The following is an 18336-nucleotide window of genomic DNA, read 5'->3' on the forward strand; positions in this document are numbered from 1 at the left end:
CTGCGCCAAGGCATATCAACCATGCCAGCCGCACCATGGTTCCAATGGCATACCATGCCATCCACATCTCCGCGACAAGGCATGCCAGCCGCACCACGGTGCCAATGGCATACCATGCCAGCCACATCTCCCCGCCAAGGCATGCCATCCATGCCAGTCGCAACACGGTTCCAATGGCATACCATGCCAGCCACATCTCTGCGCCAAGGCATGCCAACCATGCCAGCCACACCACAGTGCCAATGGCATACCATGCCAGCCGCACCACAGTGCCAATGCATACCATGCCAGCCATATCTCCGCGCCAAAGCCATGTCGGCCCTACCACATGCCGATGGCTCAAACGAAGGGTTGCAACAATCAACAGCTACCCTTCCATCTGAGATGCAGATCTCAGCCGTCCAAGTTCGCCACCTAATGCATGGAAACTTTCGTCTCAAAGCCAAACATCGCGGTTTTTGCCAAAACCCTAATTTTGGCCGCGCCTAAGATATGCCAAAGCCATGCTGGCCCTACCACATGCCGCTGGCTGCCAAACGAAGGGTTGCAACAATCAACGGCTACCCTTCTATCTAAGATGCAGATCTCAGCCGTCCAAGTTCGCCACCTAACGCATGGCAACTTCCGTCCCAAGGACAAACATCACGGTTTTGCCAAAACCCTAATTTTGGCCGCGCCTAAAATATGCCAAAGCCATGCTGGACCTACAACATGTCGCTGGCTTCCAAAAGAAGGGTTGCAACAATCAACGGCTACCCTTCCATCTGAGATGCAGATCTCAGCCGTCCAAGTTCGCCACCTAACGCATGGAAACTTCCGGCCCTAGGACAAAACCCTAATTTTGGTCGCGCCTAAAATATGCCAAAGCCATGACGGCCCAACCACATGTCGTTGGCTGCCAAAAGAAGGGTTGCAACAATAAACGGTCACCCTTCCTCCTGAGATGCAAATCTCAGCCGTACAAGCTTGTCACCGAATACATGGAAACTTTTTGCCCAATGCAAAGCCCTAATTTTGGCCGCGCCTAAACTATGCCAAAACCCTAGTTTAAGTCGCGCTTAAACTACGCCAAAATCCTAGATCAGCCACGCCTAAGCCATGCCACTGGTTTCAAACGAAGGGTTGCAACAATCAACGGCCACCCTTCCTCTTGAGATGCAAATCTCAGCCGTACAAGCTTGCCACCGAACGCATGGCAACTTTTGTCCCAATGCCAAGCCCTAATTTTGGTCGCGCCTAAACTACGCCAAAATCTTAGCTCGGTCGCGCCTAAACCATGCCACTGGCTGCAAACGAAGGGTTTCAACAATAAACGGCCACCCTTCCTCCTGAGATACGAATCTAAGCCATATAAACTTGCCACCAAACGATTTGTGGCAATCTCTTGGCCACGGCGCTAATTCTTGGCCACGACGCCAAAACCCTAATTTGGGCGTGCCAAGAGCATGCAAGCTCTGCAACCATGCCGCTGGTTGCAAAACGAAGGGTTGCAACAATATACGGCTACCCTTCCTTCTGAGATGCATATCTCATATGTACAAACCTTCCACCCAACGACTCATGGAAATATCTTGGCTGCAATGCTAACTCTTGGTCACGGCACCAACTTGGCTGCGATGCTAACTCTCTGGTCACGGCACCAACCTGGCTACGATGCCTATTCTTTGGCCAGGGCACCAACTTGGCTACAAACGCCAAATCCTTTGGCCACGCCACAAGTACCAATATGCTACACGTTTTCCACGAAAACACTCGAGACATCAAAACATGTCACAAACTGGGGAATGCTCATCAGGGTATTGGTCTGGCGGTTTACAGCGTGCGGCATACACTACGCCCATTACAGGAAAGTGTCATAAGGGTGAGGCGGTTAGTAAATACAAGAAGTAATGCTGAAATGTTTCCTTTATTATGGAAATATCAATTCCAAGCGTTACCCGCTACCATTTTCTTCCATTTACTCAATCGTTTCCACTTCTTACGAGACCAGGGTACGTTTCGTTGCGAATTTTATAAATAGGTCTCACCTATTTCCACCAAAGACAAGTTTTTGGTCAGGAGAATACAACACTTAGAAATCACTTGTTAGCTTTCCCATCTGTTAGCTTTCCACTTTCTGATACAAGTCGTCAAACAACTACTCTTCCCGAATCAACTATTCTGGTCTCAACACTCTCTTCGCTTCCCTCCCTAGACCAACCCTTCTACTTCACTCTGTGACCGAAGCAAGTATGGAACGGCCATTTCTTGGTTTAGGCCGGATTTGTACAGACTGATCTCTCGAATCGAAGTACTCCCTTGCAGTACATTGTTTAGGGTTTAGACTCGTTTCTCACCCACACACTCGAAATTACCAAAATCAGCAGAAACTGTTTTCACCCTCAAACAACAGTATACCGCTATTATGGCTTGGCATTGTGCTATTATGGCTTTGCATTGCGCTGTTATGGCTGAACACTGACTTGGCCTGCAACACTGTAACGCACAATCATTATGCTTACTTTCCGGACCGGTCATAGACCTCCCCCACCTAATACGTTAAACTCCCTCATTGAACGCGACCCAGTATAAACACTATACTTGTATTAACCTCGCCACATGCATTTTCAGAACCTTTTCTGAAATTCAGCAATCATTGCTGGCTTTCGCAATATGCCCTCTGCCAACTTTCATGACATAATATCAACATCACTTAGCTTTACTGCTTTTCCATTGTTCTCATCAACTTGAGCCACATCTCAATGTCGTGCACTACGCTTCAACTGCTACTCAAATTATGCATCAATACTCAAATGAAAACTTGAAATTCTTATTAGCCAATTCTCTTTAGGCCTGAATTTCGCCTCAAATTATTCATGCCTAAGTGTACGCACATAATGATTCTTCTCAAACTGATCACTATGATCATTGCTACAGCCTTTCTCCTCCCGACTTTGCGTTTTGCATATAACTCAACATGACAAGGACTTATAAACGACTTGGCCTTCATTTTCAATCAATTTTGCTGGCACCTGCCTTGGACTGTTGTCCTTCATGCCCTCCGTTAAGCACGTCACAAAGTGCATAGGTGTTCTCTTTGCATAAGACACCCGAACTTAGTACTTCATGCCTAGCCAAATTCCGTTCTTGCAAACGTCATTCAAGAAATCATTTCTATGAATATGGCCACTAAGTATAAACTCATCATACTTATGCCATTTTGCATACCCGGACCAGAATTGCAAGTTTTCTTTTCCTAACTCGCTAAAGAAAAACTATTGAGTTGCACATCCCATCTACGCAACTGTGACTAACTATATTTTGGACATAACATAACTAACCCTTTAGTTGTCCATGCGCCATGCCTTCAAAGCCAATATGTCTCCAATTATTCCTTTGAACTGCATCGCTTGTTCGCCTGGAAAGTGTGTGTCTTTCACTTGGCCATGAGTTCTACCCAACTCATGCTTGCTGATGATGTGATTTATATCTTGTTGTATTGCTTGCACTGTCGCTTCCCATCTTCCTTCGTGCCATATTTCAATCCCCAAACAACAATATCACTTTCGCATCAACTAGGACCTCTATCCTATGCTTTGCTTATTAGATTTCAACTTGTCTTTCTTCTGCATACGTTAGGATAAGTATGCTATCGCAGCATCTCCCCATGAACTAGCATTACATCGTAAATAAAGAGGCAAGACTTTATAAACGAAAACACCTTCCTTCATTACTTTTCTTACATAACAAGACCATGTACCATTACATGATTGATCCACTGATCACTTTTGGAAAGCTAAAACTTCATTAACAAAGAAAATTGCTTACAGCAAAGCAAAGTCTATACAAACTTGAAGACTCAAATAAAAGTCTGTACAACTAAACTATACACACAGAGTTTGCAACAACCAACAACTAAAGTTACATAAGAACAAGATCAGAAAACACCATGTTTTTTGCACTAAGTGTTGCCAATGAAGACAGCAACACTCCTTCTTGTTCTAGCTTATTTTCTACCTTTGTCGAAGTGAGCAACAACTTCGTTGCGTGGTCTCTTCCTTGAACCTTCACTTCGTCCTTCACGATTCTTGCTAGAATGACTCCCATAGTCATACCCAACTGATGCATTGAGTTGCGCTTTGAGTGGATAGCTTCTAGCAAAATGTAAACCTTTGCAAATGAGACATCCCCTATACTTCCGGGATGAAGGGAATAATTCATCTTCCTTTGGCTCATGCTTACGCTTACTGCCTACAGATTTTTTCTTTACTTTGGCCTTACCTTCATAGCTTTGCACATCTTCAGTTGTTGTGAAACCGGTAAGCTCTCTTACCGCCTGAATAGCCATCTGAATACTCTGAATTTTACACCTCTTGAGTTCAGAAATGACCAACGAACTCGCGCCACTCATAAATTGGAACATCTGATCTTCTTCACTCATGTCACGCATTTCTTGCACCAATGCAATGAAGTTTTCAGCATAGGTCTGTGGTGTACCCGTCATTTTTAGCCTACGCAAACTCTCTCTTCTTGTGTACCAATCACCATTGCTCGGCCAGAACTAACATCTCAGACCATCTTTCATGTCATTCCATGACATAGGATTGGCATAACCAGTAGCTTCATCTTCTTGCAGCATAGTTCTCCACCAAACCTTTGCATCACCACCAAGGTAATTGCCAGCGAGAGTTACCTTTTGTCCTTCCCCAGTTCCATTCGCCTCAAAGTATGCTTCAACGTCATACAATAAATTCTCAGTTTCTCTAGCATTTATGGAACCAGCGTAAACTCTTGGCTCGGAGACTCGATTAGAGATTTCTCCATTCACATTTTCCCCTGCAAACATGCCATCACTGATTGACTTGCGAAGGCTTGTCATTTCATATGACATTTACTTCGCATGTCTTGTTAGTATGGTCTTCATGTCACTGAATTTCCCCTTCAATTCAGTCACTTCATCATTGGTTTCGCAATTTAATAAGGTTGCATCAGACACCTTGTCCTCGACTGCACCTACCCTTTCGTCAAATTCTTTAAACCAATCTGATGTTCTTCCTTCAAGTAAATCCATCCTTCCATTATCTTCAGAAACAAGAGGAATATCAAGGCCATCAGTACCCATGTCAATGGTCATATAGCCAAGATCACCATACTCCTCTAGTTGATCAAACATACCTGGTAGTTCTTCGTCGCTCATCATGCCATTAGAACCCATTTATAATGAAAGCTTTATGAATATAATGCACCACTTACTTTCTCACAGGAAATAGCTTAAGAAATAAAGAAATACCAGTGTATTATCCAACAAATACACTTGAACTGTGTACCAAACACAGCTCTGATACCCGTACTGTCACACCTTCAAATTCCCCAACCCGGAAGCACAGTGGTTCTGTGAATCAAGCTTCACACACCTGCACTTCAGCCTTATACTTTTTCACCAATGCAAACAGCCAACTCAACAGTTCTTCAACGTAAGTCTTTAGCCTTCTTTCTCTTCACTTAACTTCTCAAATGCACCCCATAATACATTCAAACATTGCCATACTTTTTCAACAACAATCAGCCAACCAAGAACACTTAGAACATGACACAATCAACTCTTTTATTGCATCAAAGGGAAGAAATACAAAACTTGCCCACTTAGAGACTTACACAGACTTGTTCACATTGAACCAAGCCTTAGTCTTATAAAAACTCTCTTATTCTGAGTCTTACACTCTCCTATGTAAGCCTGCCGAATTTCTCATGCCTTAAGAATATTTATACAGCAGCTTTACTTGCCAAAATCGTGCATAACCGTTGCACACGTAGGGAACAGCCATCTGTCCCATGGAGCAGTTCCATAACTGCCTATAAAGTGCCACCTTGGCCAGTTTCTCTTCAAACTCGGTCCAATCACTCAACACATGTTCTCAAGCAGTTATAAACATTCTCCTACGCTTATAAACTCCCTTTATAACTGTTCTTCTTTGTCTCGCGTGATTGGAATGCTTGTGAAGCTCGTAACCGACTCCTAACCGTCACTTGAGCTGTATTGCACAACTGTTGCGCTTTACTGAATTTAGACTTGATCCCATGTTCATCCATATTGGCCCTGCCAGCTTCTTACTTTAAGCTAATGCACGGACCATCCTTGTGCTTCAATCATCAAGGTCAATTCCTTAAACTCATTCTAGTTACTCACAGCGTCATATGCTTCACTTAGCCAATTTTGCTTGACAATAGCAATGCAACTCTTGCATTACTAGATTTTTTGCATTGTCCAAGCTTTGGCCCTGCCTTGAACTAATGCATAGACTAATTCTTAGTCTATTTTACCTGCTTGCATCATCCTTGAGTTTGGGCCAACTCAATTCCATGGATATGCCTTAATGCCAACATCGCATGTTTCATCTTGCCACTTTGGCTTTGTCTTGCCTTTCCCTCAATGAAGCCTCATTGTGTCGGCCAATAAGCTTCATTACTTAGCCAAATGTCTTTACAGTGTAGCTCTACCTTTGCACTTCATTGGACCTGCGGGGTTATGCCATTCTTAGCATGTTAAAACACATTCCATATCAGTCTCAGACTTTCCTAGTTTATGTTCTAAGAGACGTGTACATCTGAGACCTTCCTAATTAGTCTCAGACACATTCTCAATATAGCACTTGACAGTCTATACAGTATACCGCTATTATAGCTCTGCAATGCGCTATTATGGCTTTAAATTGTGCTGTTATGGCTGAAAACTGACTTGGCCTGCAGCATTGTAATGCACAATAATTGTGCTTACTTGCCGGACAGGTCATAGCTGGGCACAAGTGCTCGTAGTATTTTCCTTGTGTCGACGCCCATTGGTCAGCAATATCATCTCACAGCGCTAGCTAGTTCTATTGCCAGCTTCACATCTCACGGGGATGGAGAAACATTCTTGGTGAAAGAGAGGAAGCTACTAAATTTTTAAGAATTTCTAATTTTCTATTAGCAATGGTACTTCCACGTCTTTCTTAATGACAATAGTTTTAAGTTTGGATTCACACAAAAAATGTAATAATTTTGTAAGATATTTTTTTTGAGGAATTAAAAACACTTGAATAAAAATTAGAAGACATCTTGTAGAGAAAATTCAAGAAAAGTGAATTCTGGTGTGAGTTGAGTGTTTGAAAGTGAGTAATTTTTTGTTGTACCAAACTAATCGTTGGCGGCTAGGCTTCGCCCGCCAGCTCTGACCTTCGACTGCCCGCGGCTGAAGTTCAATCGCCAACATTTCATATGCCACATGGCTTTCCTTTAGTCATGCGCATCTTAATCTGGTGCCAACCGCATATTACCATAGTGGAGAATCCACTTAGCCCACCCCATAAGAATTGTCTTGAATACCCCGTGAAGTTGTTAAAATTTAAAATGAAACAAAAATAAGTTGTCTAATTCAGAGGGGGATTTGCCAACACTAATAGGGATACCAGTTTACTGGAAGAAGGTACCAAAATGCTTTGTTTACCGTGGGAGGGTTCCAAAATGCAACCATGGAATTTACTTGGATCACGACAACGTCCTGTATTGGATAAAAGCTTATGATAATTACAGGTCAACAAAAATTGCTGGGAAGCTCATCTGTGTCTGGAAAATACTTCTTCAGGCCGGTTGGACACGTTTTCTTATTCCACGGAGAAATACAATTTCAATCATTGCATAGTTGTTATGAAGTAAGTTCAAAAACACGAGATTCATTGATAGTTATTCTGAAGTAAGTTCAAAAACACGAGATTGTACCTCCGCCAAGGTATTCCCCTGCAAGTTGATCTGCCACTAATGTGAAAAGCTTTCACCTTACTGAATCATCTTTCAGATGATATATTCTCCACCAAGTATATATATAGAAACCATGGCAAGCGAACTTACAGCATATGTGAAATGGCAACAACCCACAGAAGAATCTGAAGCAATGCATACTCTTTACACCATAAATATCAAGCTAGCCAGCTTGGAGGCAAACACCGTGCCATAACAGTTCATGGATGGTCACACCGTCAGAAGGATTAGAACCAGTAGCTGCACTAAGAGCCACCCATCTGTCTTGATGATCACAGCTTCAGGTGGAGAATGCAGCCAAATACATTTCTTTTCAATTTTACAGAAAAGAACTCAAAAAATGCTCTTTTGTTTACATCCGAGTTAACCTTAGTGTTGTCTTCCACACACAAGTTAGTAACGAGGACTTGGATACTAACCTACTCAACAGCAGCCCAACAAATACAATCAGGGTTCCCGGTTCTAGTTTTATAAACCCCAGCATTCCTTTCTTTCCAGGGTGACAAACAAAGCAGTTCAACACCAATGCAACCCCTGTCTTGGTACACCTGAGCTAACGGTCATAAATGCACTCTGACATTTTTCATACAAAATCAGTGCAAATGATATTTTTCTGGCATGGGATTGATTCCAGCCAAACTCAACTTATAACAAGGATGCAAAATATAGACACATTAAATATGAAAACAATGTGAGCAACGAGAAACATCAATGTCTGAAAATGGTCAGATGGAGAATGGGCCGAAAGAAATGGGTTCACCTTTTGCAAAGTATGGCCATAGACCAACTTGAATCAGAATCGAAATTTATAACCCCTTAAATGCACAACAGAAATGCCTATACTATAACAATACCAAAGCATGCATAAACCCTGGAACAAGATATAAAATGGTGCTTTTGAAACATTACTGTACCACAACAGGGAAGGCAAAAAAGTCTGATGAATAAATACTGACAACAGAATGCTAAACTTACTGGTCGTTTTAAAATATTTGACCAGCATTTCCGTGTAGAAGCCTTTTGGTACACCCTTGAAGTATAAAGGATAGACTCCATCTGATAATTAATGGACATTGCACTGCTGCATTAGAGTATTAGTGTAATCTACATACTTGTCCCATAGTGGTTTGTATTTTTCCATTCCAATCTTCAACCATGGTTTTGAGTTCCCATTGAAATGCAAGACTGCCCCCTTTTCAATCAACTCCGGTTCAACATTGGTGTAACCCAAACCTAACACATGCCACTTAGGATCTAAAGGCTCTGTTAGACCATAGAAAGTCAATAGTCCAGGTGGCAGTGTTCCAAGTTTCCATAACGTCCTATCAACATTATTTTCTTGCCAATAGTGATAGATGCCAGTGACGTTCCTTTTCCTCCATTCAACCAAATCAAAAATATTCATTCCAAAAGCCCATCCACATGCATCAGGATCAAAATGTGTTCGTATTAGCGGATGCGAGTAATTCAAGTATTTGTGGTATCTATGGAAGGTTTCCATGCAAGTCTCCACAGCCCCATTCACGTTGCTATTCATACTAATGGAAAAAAGAGGCGACAAGTCTTTTTGAACCACAACATCATCATCAAGAAATACCACCTTCTTCAACTCAGGAAAAACTTCCGGAATGTAGAACCTAAGATGGTTAAGCATAGACAGATATTTCGGATTCCGGTATTTGATTGGAGTCCGACCGTTATCATTGTTGCCAGAAAAGTAATAATTTTGAGTGTCAGAGTCTTGAAGCTGCTTAAGAACAGGGACGTAAGAAGCGTTAAGCCAGCTAAAATCTTCAAACTTTTGGACCTCTACTGTCACTCCTCGGAAGCTGTTCAGGGAGAACCATGCCTTCATCGGAGCATAGTTTACTTCATCGGTTACCAGGTGGAAAACAATGTCCTCCGGGGCATTGGAGTTCAGAGCAGTTGAATTGACCACAACTGATGTTGCAAGAATATTATCAGAGAAAACACAGAAATGGTACAGATTGTTGTCTGTGAGTTTAGCCGCAATTCGCCGTCCCTCAGTGAGTTGCCTCTGAATGGTTGAGCTTTTATACCATTCAGCCGTTAGCCTTACACCAAGACAATACAAGCTTTTTGGGACTTCCTCGGCAGCTATTTGTCCATACTTCGAGCTCTTCTCACTTACCGCATTTGACTGTTCTTCAAGAGACTGGATCTTGGCTTTTAGCCTCATTATCATGGTTGCACTGTCATAGTGAAGCTGTTGAGCTTGGTAGAGGAGAAGAGCCATATCACGGATCGCAGTTTCTGACTCTCCAGTTGATAAGGGTGACCGTCTAATAGCAGCATCAGAGAGAAGGACCTGAGAGTTGCGTATCTGCGCACTTAGTTCCCACGCAAATTGGAGGTTATTGCTTTCTTTTGCAATTACAACAAAAGCTTTTGCTAGGGAAATCTGATCACTCAATTGCCTTGTAATCGAGTTTGGGCTCAACATTTCTTCAGTGATGTTAAGGGTTTCTGTAACTCGGTTCCTGAAGGATTTCTGCAGAAAACAATGACGATTGTTTTAGTTATGCAGACATTGTGAAAAAAAAAAAACTAGGATCCAAAATTAAATTAATAGGGAGCTGAAAGTAAGTACATGGAACTGTCATTTCCTCTCATTAAGAAGCACTAAATAGATCAATATAAAGTTATGACCTATCACTTCCGTGCTAGTGAAACTTCTGATACCTATATTAATACACTATGTTATTTGTGCAATAGTAGAACTTGAATGTATTAGCTCTCTGATGACTGGCGCAGCAATTAACGAGTGAATAGATCTTAAGCACCTTCCAACACTCTGAATCGAGTTTGACCCATTGGGTGTTTCCACAACAACTAGAAGTTCATTCCCGAAAATCACATGAATATTGTTTTGCGAGAAAGGGAAACCAATGGTTGTTGGCACTTGACTAACATCTTCTTGGTGTTGCGGGTTCATTTCGGATGTATTGATCTCTACCAAAGGGTAACTGGAGGATGTGGTTTACATTCTCAGACAACAGAAGTCTTCTATCCGTTGTTCTAACAGTTGTGAAGGTTTCAATTGCACATTTTCTTTTGTTAGATTCTCCCCTACTATTTCGTTATTAATTTTTTGATGGAAAGGGAATTATAATTAGGCAACTTTGTACATCTGACTCAAACTGTTTTTGTTCAACTATCCTAACCTAAGCCAAAGAAGGACCTGTTTTAAACTTTTAACTGTTGAGATAGTGACTCACTTTCAAAAGTTGTTTTCTGTCCCTCTCCCGGAAATTAATCACATCCTATTAGTAAAGAAAAAAGACTCGAGAAAACATAACATTTTCTTCTGCCCATCAACCAAGACCCAAGTTTTACCCATTACCTTCTTAAATCTCATAGTTATTACAAGATATTAAGGATAGACATTGTGACACTTTCCAACAGAACTGGCTGCAATCCTAGAGCATGACATCAAATTAGATAGTAAACTGAAACTAGTCACTAATTAACCTAGGTTTTCTTTATTGTCCTAAACAAGAATTGGAGATCTACATATTTAAATATGCAAACTAGATTAGAAGTCATTCAAAAAAGTAAAAAATAAACATAAATTCAACAAATTTTCACTTTAAAAACTAAGAAACTGAAAACAGTTACAAGAAAAAATAAAAAGAAGAAGAAGATCTGACCTGAGAAATTGGTGATCTTGATTTGGTTTGCTTATCTTGACTGAGGAGAACAATAAACAATAAAATAACTAACCCACATAATGTTAAAAGGAAAACATTTGAGTACCTCCTCCTTACTGGCCTTCGAAAATCTACAGCTCTTCTCCTCATTTTCCCTTAAAGATATCCAAATTTTATTTTCTTCGATTTAACCTAAAATGAACTCCCATTCATCTATCTCACTCTCGCTCGAACTATTAAAATAATAACCCAGAATCAAAAACCTACAACTAAACTAACAAAATCAAAATTAGAACAAATCTAGATTAGGCGAAAGTGAAATTGAACTAATTTTTTTTGCACAGATCTGAGAAATGAAATTGAATTGGGGGTTTGGTTCTTTGATCTTCTGAACTCAGCTGAAGTGATGAGCGAGAAGATGACGAAGATCTAAAACATCATTTTTCAGTTTACTGTCTGAACTTTAAAGCTAAAAAGAGAAAAGATTTGGACATGATAAAGTAATAATCTTTTTTATTTTTATATGAATCCAACGGTTACTCATTGTTTCCTCCGACCCCACTAGAATCCAACATCTAACTAAACTAGACAGGACATTGTTTCCAACACTTAACGGTCAAACATTTCTTTGGATCAGGAAAAAATGAAAACGCCACTTCCGGGGACCAACTGTATTTTTTGTTTTTTTTGAGACTACTCAAAAATGGCAGCCGACTACTCTCCATTTTTTTTTAGTGAATATTAGAAGTAATAATGAGTGATCCTTTTTCTAAGTTTTTTTTAATACCAAATTTTTCTTTGATAATTAAATTAGTGTAATGAGTAGTGAATTAATTAATGATTAATGAGATTAAATTAATAAGTTAGTTTCTTTCAAAAGAAGAATTATTGAGAGGGAGAAGAAGAAGATGAAGATGATAATGAAGATGAGGGTTCTGGGAGAAAAAAAGTTAAGATCTTTTTCTTTAAGAGCTATAACAAGAGTATGATGTTTTGGGTACTCACGGATACTTCAAATTTAGTTAATGGTGCTTGAATTGGCCAAAACATTCATAAAAATGAACAATTTACAAATTGATTTTGGTTTTGTTAAAAAAGTTCGGCTACGAAATCTGAAGAACAGGTAGCCGAACTCATCTGCATGTGTAATTCGGCTAATATTTCTGAAAACATAGATAGCCGAACTCAGCTTTGATGGTGTTTTTTCTTTCATAGAAAAGTTCGGTTAGGAGAAGAAAATTGCGACGTAACCGAACTAGGAGTTCGTCTAGGAAAAACAATTACGAAGTAACCGAACTCAATATGCAGGTTTTTCAGAGAAAAGATCGGTTAGGAGAAAAAAAATTGCAATGTAACCGAACTTTTTTCGGCGTAACATAACTTTTTTCGATGTAACCGAACTTTTGCGACGTAACCGAACAACAAGTTCGGCTTGGACCTTTTTTTTTCGACGTAACCGAATTTTTCTCTGAAAACAAAAACCTCCATTAAAGTTGAGCTCGGCTAGTTCGACAAAAAATTTCACATAATTCCTAGCCGAACTTCTCTATGTAACTTCCATTTTCAACTCATTTTGATGATTACTTCTCATTTTTTTCAATGGAAAGCGAATGAAAAGTAATGGGTTTGTTATAATTTTGATTTTGATTTTGTTTTGTTAATGATTTAAATTAAGTTATACATAGAGGTGGCGGTGGTGGTGATTTGAGGTGGTCGGTGGTGGTGGTGGTTGGTGGTGGTAGGTGGCGATTGGTGGTGGTGAGCGGTGGTGGTGATGGGGGGAGGTGGTTATATATATATATAGGTTATGGTGATGGGAGGAGGTGATTATATATATATGTGAATGATAGGTTAGTCATTTCTGCATTTTAGGACACCCCTTATATGTATAGGGCAGACATTCCTATCACAAAGTAGTCCCCCACCATTTTTGAGTAGTCCCAAAAAAAAAACGGTTCTTTATTTAACAGTAGTTACTTATAGGGGCCATTAAGCCTATTCTTATGCCTCATTATGGATATAACAAAGTGGTAAATATAAGTGCTTAAATCTCAAATATACCACCTAGGTTCTAGGCATATGCGATAGAGTTTCAATGGTCAAAACATCGCTCGATGGTCTAATCATTAGTCTTTATTAGTCTTTTTCTCGCTCATCAATTTGATCATCGCTCAACAGTTCCTCATTCAAAGGCCAGAAATCATCTCCCCCCACCCCCCAACACATAATTAACTTCAAATTCATTTCAATTCATACCAGAATTTCTAAATCTCTCTAAAATTTCTCAATCTCTCACTATTCTTCTAATTTAAAACAAGATAAACTAATCACAACTTTTCTACACTTCTTAATTTCTTATAATATGGATTCTCAATCTCAATCTCAGGACAAATGTAAAAAGAAAGTAACAAAATTTCGGGGTCAAATTCACTATCGCTGAAGATGAATGTATTTGTCGTAATTATGTTTATATTACCCAAGATTGTATCGATGGTGCACAGCAACATGGTAAACACCATGTGGGATAAAATATTCATGGAATATCAAGAACAAAACATAAACATCAATGATCGTGGTGCGATTGGTTTATCGCAACGCTTCATTACAATCCATAAGGAAGTTTCTACGATAATGCAAGCCAAGGGATGCCAGGAGGGTGGTGCTGCGGATGTTGGTGTGGAAGACAGTGTCGTGCATATTGACAATGCAAACATAGTGGAAAAAATCCAATTCTAAAGTTGTTATAATATTTTAAAGGTGTTGAATAAATATAATCTAGACGTGTTAGTATTTGATTAACAAGTACCTGAAAGATAAACATACAATTCTTCTCCTTCAATACCAAATTCTTCACCATTTTCACTAGTTTCATCAAATCCAACTTTTTCATTACATACCACAAGAAACCCAAATGAAAACTTAGTTCTTAATGATAATACTAATAAAAAGCTTATAGGAAGAAACAGAGCAAGACTGGTAAGAAAATTAGTTCAAGAAGAGGGGAGCTTCGATGGTTTTAACATGGCGGAGTTTATGGAATATCAAAAGTATCGTCTATGGAATGACACCTTACTATAAAACAGCGTACAATCAATATCATTCTAAACTTTGATGGTTATCTAACAAGAATTTTATATAAGACTACAAGAAACAAGATACATAATTGGAGAGAACAAGAGTTAAAAAAAACGATAAAAACAAAAATTATTGGTTTAGATTTTTTGTTTTCTTATTAAGAATTTAAGGTAAAGTGCTCAAAACTAAGGGTGCACACGGTACGGTTCGGCTCGGTTCTTGCCGAGACCGAGTACATGTACTTTACACCCTTCGGTACCAAAAAAATGGACCGGTCCCGGTACCGAGTACCTCGGTTCCGGTTCCATTCGGGACCGGCCGGTTCTGGCCGGTACCGGTACCGGTTCTGGTTCCATTTCAGGGGAAAAAAAAACAGAAACCTACTGCCCTGTTTTTTACTTTTTTACCTGTTTTTTTACCTATTTTTCAATATCTCAAAGCAACAACTAATAAGTAGCAATATTAATAGCAAACCACAAGGCAGAATTATTGCAACTTCTAAGCATAATTTCATTAAGCATAAGCATAAGTGCATAACTGCATAAGTTACAACTTCTAAGCATTATTGCAACTTCTAAGCATTCCACAAGGCAGAAGTTCCATTTCTGGACATGTTAGCCCTATAAGTCCTTCCACAGTAATTGCAAGAGGGTTCTTCAACATTTCTCCGAGTGAAATGACGCCATATTTCCATCACTGACAAAGTTGGCACTTCCTGTATTTGAGCTCAGTGAATAAGACATAATACATGTGAACAGTGAACTAGTACATGAAATTTAACTATCTTCAATCCTTAAAGTGGACTAGTACATGAATAAGAAGAAGAAAACATGTAATCTAGTAAACAGTGGACAATCATTTATAGTGCTTCAATCATTTACTGTGAACTAGTACATGTGAACATTTAAAGTTTAGTAATTTGTGAAATCTGTTTAACATGTGCTTCTAGTACTTGTGTGACATGCAGTTAAGAAAGAACATAAAGTTCAGTAATCAGAAAGAGGCTATGTACAATGCGTTCCATAAAATTCTTTAGACAATGATTCTCATTCTATAGAAGAAGATAAAAATGTTCTACTGTTATGAAATTGTAAAGTTCAGGATTTTTCTACCTTGTGCAATTGATGCAGTCCTGCGGCTCCTGCCTTTGATAATGTACCTTGATTTTACTTGTCAGGCAATTGCTCTCAATTGGTCTCAATCTTTGGCCTGTAGAGTGGGGTAATGTAGCTTATGATCAGCAAAATCTGGCAACTCATTGCTTATAAATTGCCACTCTTAAAAATGACTGACCCAATCTTATACAGTCAATTAAAAACTCGTATAGGAACACTAAATTTGGTGGTTAAGCTCAAAATTATAAAAAGATGCATTGAAATTGTATGATAAAATGCTTGTTCTACTTCGATTTCCCAGAATTAAAATTAAAAGCTAATGAAACACAATTAGCCAGGAATTCAACAAACCCAAAATAGAGACACGGAAACAAAAGGCAAGAATACTTACAGAGGTAAGAGTGGGATACACAAGGTTCTGTGAACTGGTTATCTAATTACTTGTGAAAATCCATACAAATACCTCTGGAAGTGAACAATTTAGCTTTCTATTTCAAGTATGATTCATAATAACTGTTCAAAAACATTCATCAATAGCCTTTAAACTAACTCAATCAAAAGAATGGTAAACTAAATACTCAGAGTCAAATTCAACACCCATGTTAACATTTTATCAGCATTCACAAAACTAAAAAACAACTATTAGTCTATTACAGAAATTTTTAGGTAACCCTATCTTTAGAATAGCATTTCCATCTTCACGGCTAAACTACTGTTCATGAATCAAAGATCTAAAAGCAAAAAAAATCATCCAAAAATGTGACAGAACACTAAAAGCCTAGATTTAGTTTCAGAAGTGTAAAAGAAACAACATCCATATGAAGAAGAAAAAGATCTTACGGTGATTGCAGTGAATCCTTTAAGCCGCTACTCGCTATGAAGGTTTGGTGGGAGATGAAGAAAATCCTTTAAGCCGCTACTCGCTAGAGAAAACAAAAATCCGTTAATATCAATCACAGATTCACAGACATGCATACAAAAATTAAAATCAAAAAATTAAAAATTACTTACCACCGGAATTGTTCTTCTAATTTTCTTCACACCGGAATTAAAAACGAAGAGACAGACGAAGTAATACGGTTTGAACTTTTAATCGTTTGATAACAGAGAAGATGAAGATCAGAAGAAGGGGAGAATTTCTTCTCCTTCTCAGAGAGAAGTACTGAGAAGAGGCGAGAAAAAATTAGGGGAACTGAAACCCTAAGAATTTCTTCTCCTTCTCACAGTGAGCTTATATACCCCCTATTAATCCAATGGCTGAGACAGATCCCTTATCCCCTAAATCTAACGGTCAGAATTATTCGTGACTTCGGTCCGGTACGGGACGGTTCATGTGTTGGACCGTGTACCTGTACCCCCAGATCTCGGTTCCTATTTTTGGGACCGGTACTTGTACCTTGTACCTCGGTTCGGTCCAAAATCAGGTACGGTTCCATCGGTTCCGGTTCGATCCGTCGGTCCGGCTCGGTTCCTGTGCACCCTTACTCAAAACTTGTTTAAAATATATCTAGATGCCCTAACATGCCATGTTTACCTAAGACATATTTTTGCTAAACTTGCTTGAGGGAAACTAGAAAGTACATATATCATGGTAACTTGTTTGTACAAGCATATTTCACATTAAGTACAATTATTTATGTGGTTAACAATTTTGAATGCCCTATCATCAGTTGACAATGTTAACAAAAATGGATGCCAGATACAAGAATCACATTGCTATATGAGATAGCAAGTTAAATAAGCTATAAATCACCACTTAATATTTTGCAGATATACAATACCAGTGTGAAATTAGTTTTTGGATGGATAAAACTTGAATTGAGTTCACAGTGGGACACTAGTACAATAATTACAAGCTTGGAACTATAAAATACTAAGTCTAAATGAACAAAGTTATGGATTTTATCAATGTTTATAGTATTTTGGACCATGTAGGGTGAACAAAATAACACAATAGTAATAGCAAGGAAAAGTCCAAGGAAAGAACAAACAATTATTAATGAGGTGAAAAGTTTACTCTTCTTTTGGGGTCCAACTTGGAATGGTTCATCATAATCTTGTTCGTGAGTTGATAAATCTATGGAAGATCGTAAATGAATGTAACAAAGGTGAAAATTTTGTACTCCAACACTGGAAGTTTTTCGGTTACTTTAGTGAGATTTTGAAAGGCTTCCACAAGGATTCATAAAGTACATGTAGAACTATAATCTTGATACCTTCTGAACATGCATCTCGATTTGATCTGTTATATAATCTTATTTATTCTAAAGATCCTTCTTTTTGCTATAAGATGATTCAAGAATTATTGATCAAATCTATATTTGACTATTTTCAATGTTGATTACGTATAATACTTATCTTTTGGAATCCAGATTTGAGGATATCACAAAAATCATTAAGACTTGTTTTAGGTTGAATTTTTAGTTAGTTAGATTGATTAGATTCTCTATACTCAAGTAAAGGATATAAGCAATCTATTATTTTGATTTTGATCTCGTCTAGATCAAAAGGAAAATTTCTATCACCTATCATCAAAAAGGAAATCAATTAGGCATCTTGTTTGAGGCAAGGCAGCACTAGCCTTCACGAAGGATTGTGGATCAACTCTAGGCTTGTAGAGGACATCAGTTAGGGGAATAAAATTCATAAGTTTCTATGAGGATAAAAAAACATAGGGGAACGACTACAAAACAGTAGACAAA

At 38.9% G+C, this 18336-nt stretch overlaps 1 protein-coding gene and 1 long non-coding RNA gene across 2 annotated transcripts; both read right to left on the reverse strand.

Moving 5' to 3' along the window:
• Positions 1-8439: 8439 nt before the first annotated feature.
• On the reverse strand, positions 8440-11921 carry LOC113287749 (probable galacturonosyltransferase 10). The gene is made up of 2 exons (XM_026536580.1): positions 11445-11921; positions 8440-10285 (listed from the first exon to the last, which is right to left on the reverse strand). The coding sequence occupies exons 1-2, from the start codon at positions 11592-11594 to the stop codon at positions 8837-8839; spliced, it is 1599 nt and encodes a 532-aa protein (XP_026392365.1). The 5' UTR covers positions 11595-11921; the 3' UTR covers positions 8440-8836.
• A 3139-nt stretch (positions 11922-15060) lies between these two features.
• Positions 15061-16806, reverse strand: LOC113285711. The gene is made up of 4 exons (XR_003328880.1): positions 16646-16806; positions 16475-16557; positions 15632-15728; positions 15061-15234 (listed from the first exon to the last, which is right to left on the reverse strand). It is a non-coding gene; the product is annotated as an uncharacterized LOC113285711 (long non-coding RNA).
• Between the last annotated feature and the right edge of the window lie 1530 nt (positions 16807-18336).

The sequence above is a fragment of the Papaver somniferum genome, chromosome 6 (genome assembly GCF_003573695.1).
Source record: "Papaver somniferum cultivar HN1 chromosome 6, ASM357369v1, whole genome shotgun sequence".
Taxonomy (NCBI): Eukaryota; Viridiplantae; Streptophyta; class Magnoliopsida; order Ranunculales; family Papaveraceae; genus Papaver; species Papaver somniferum.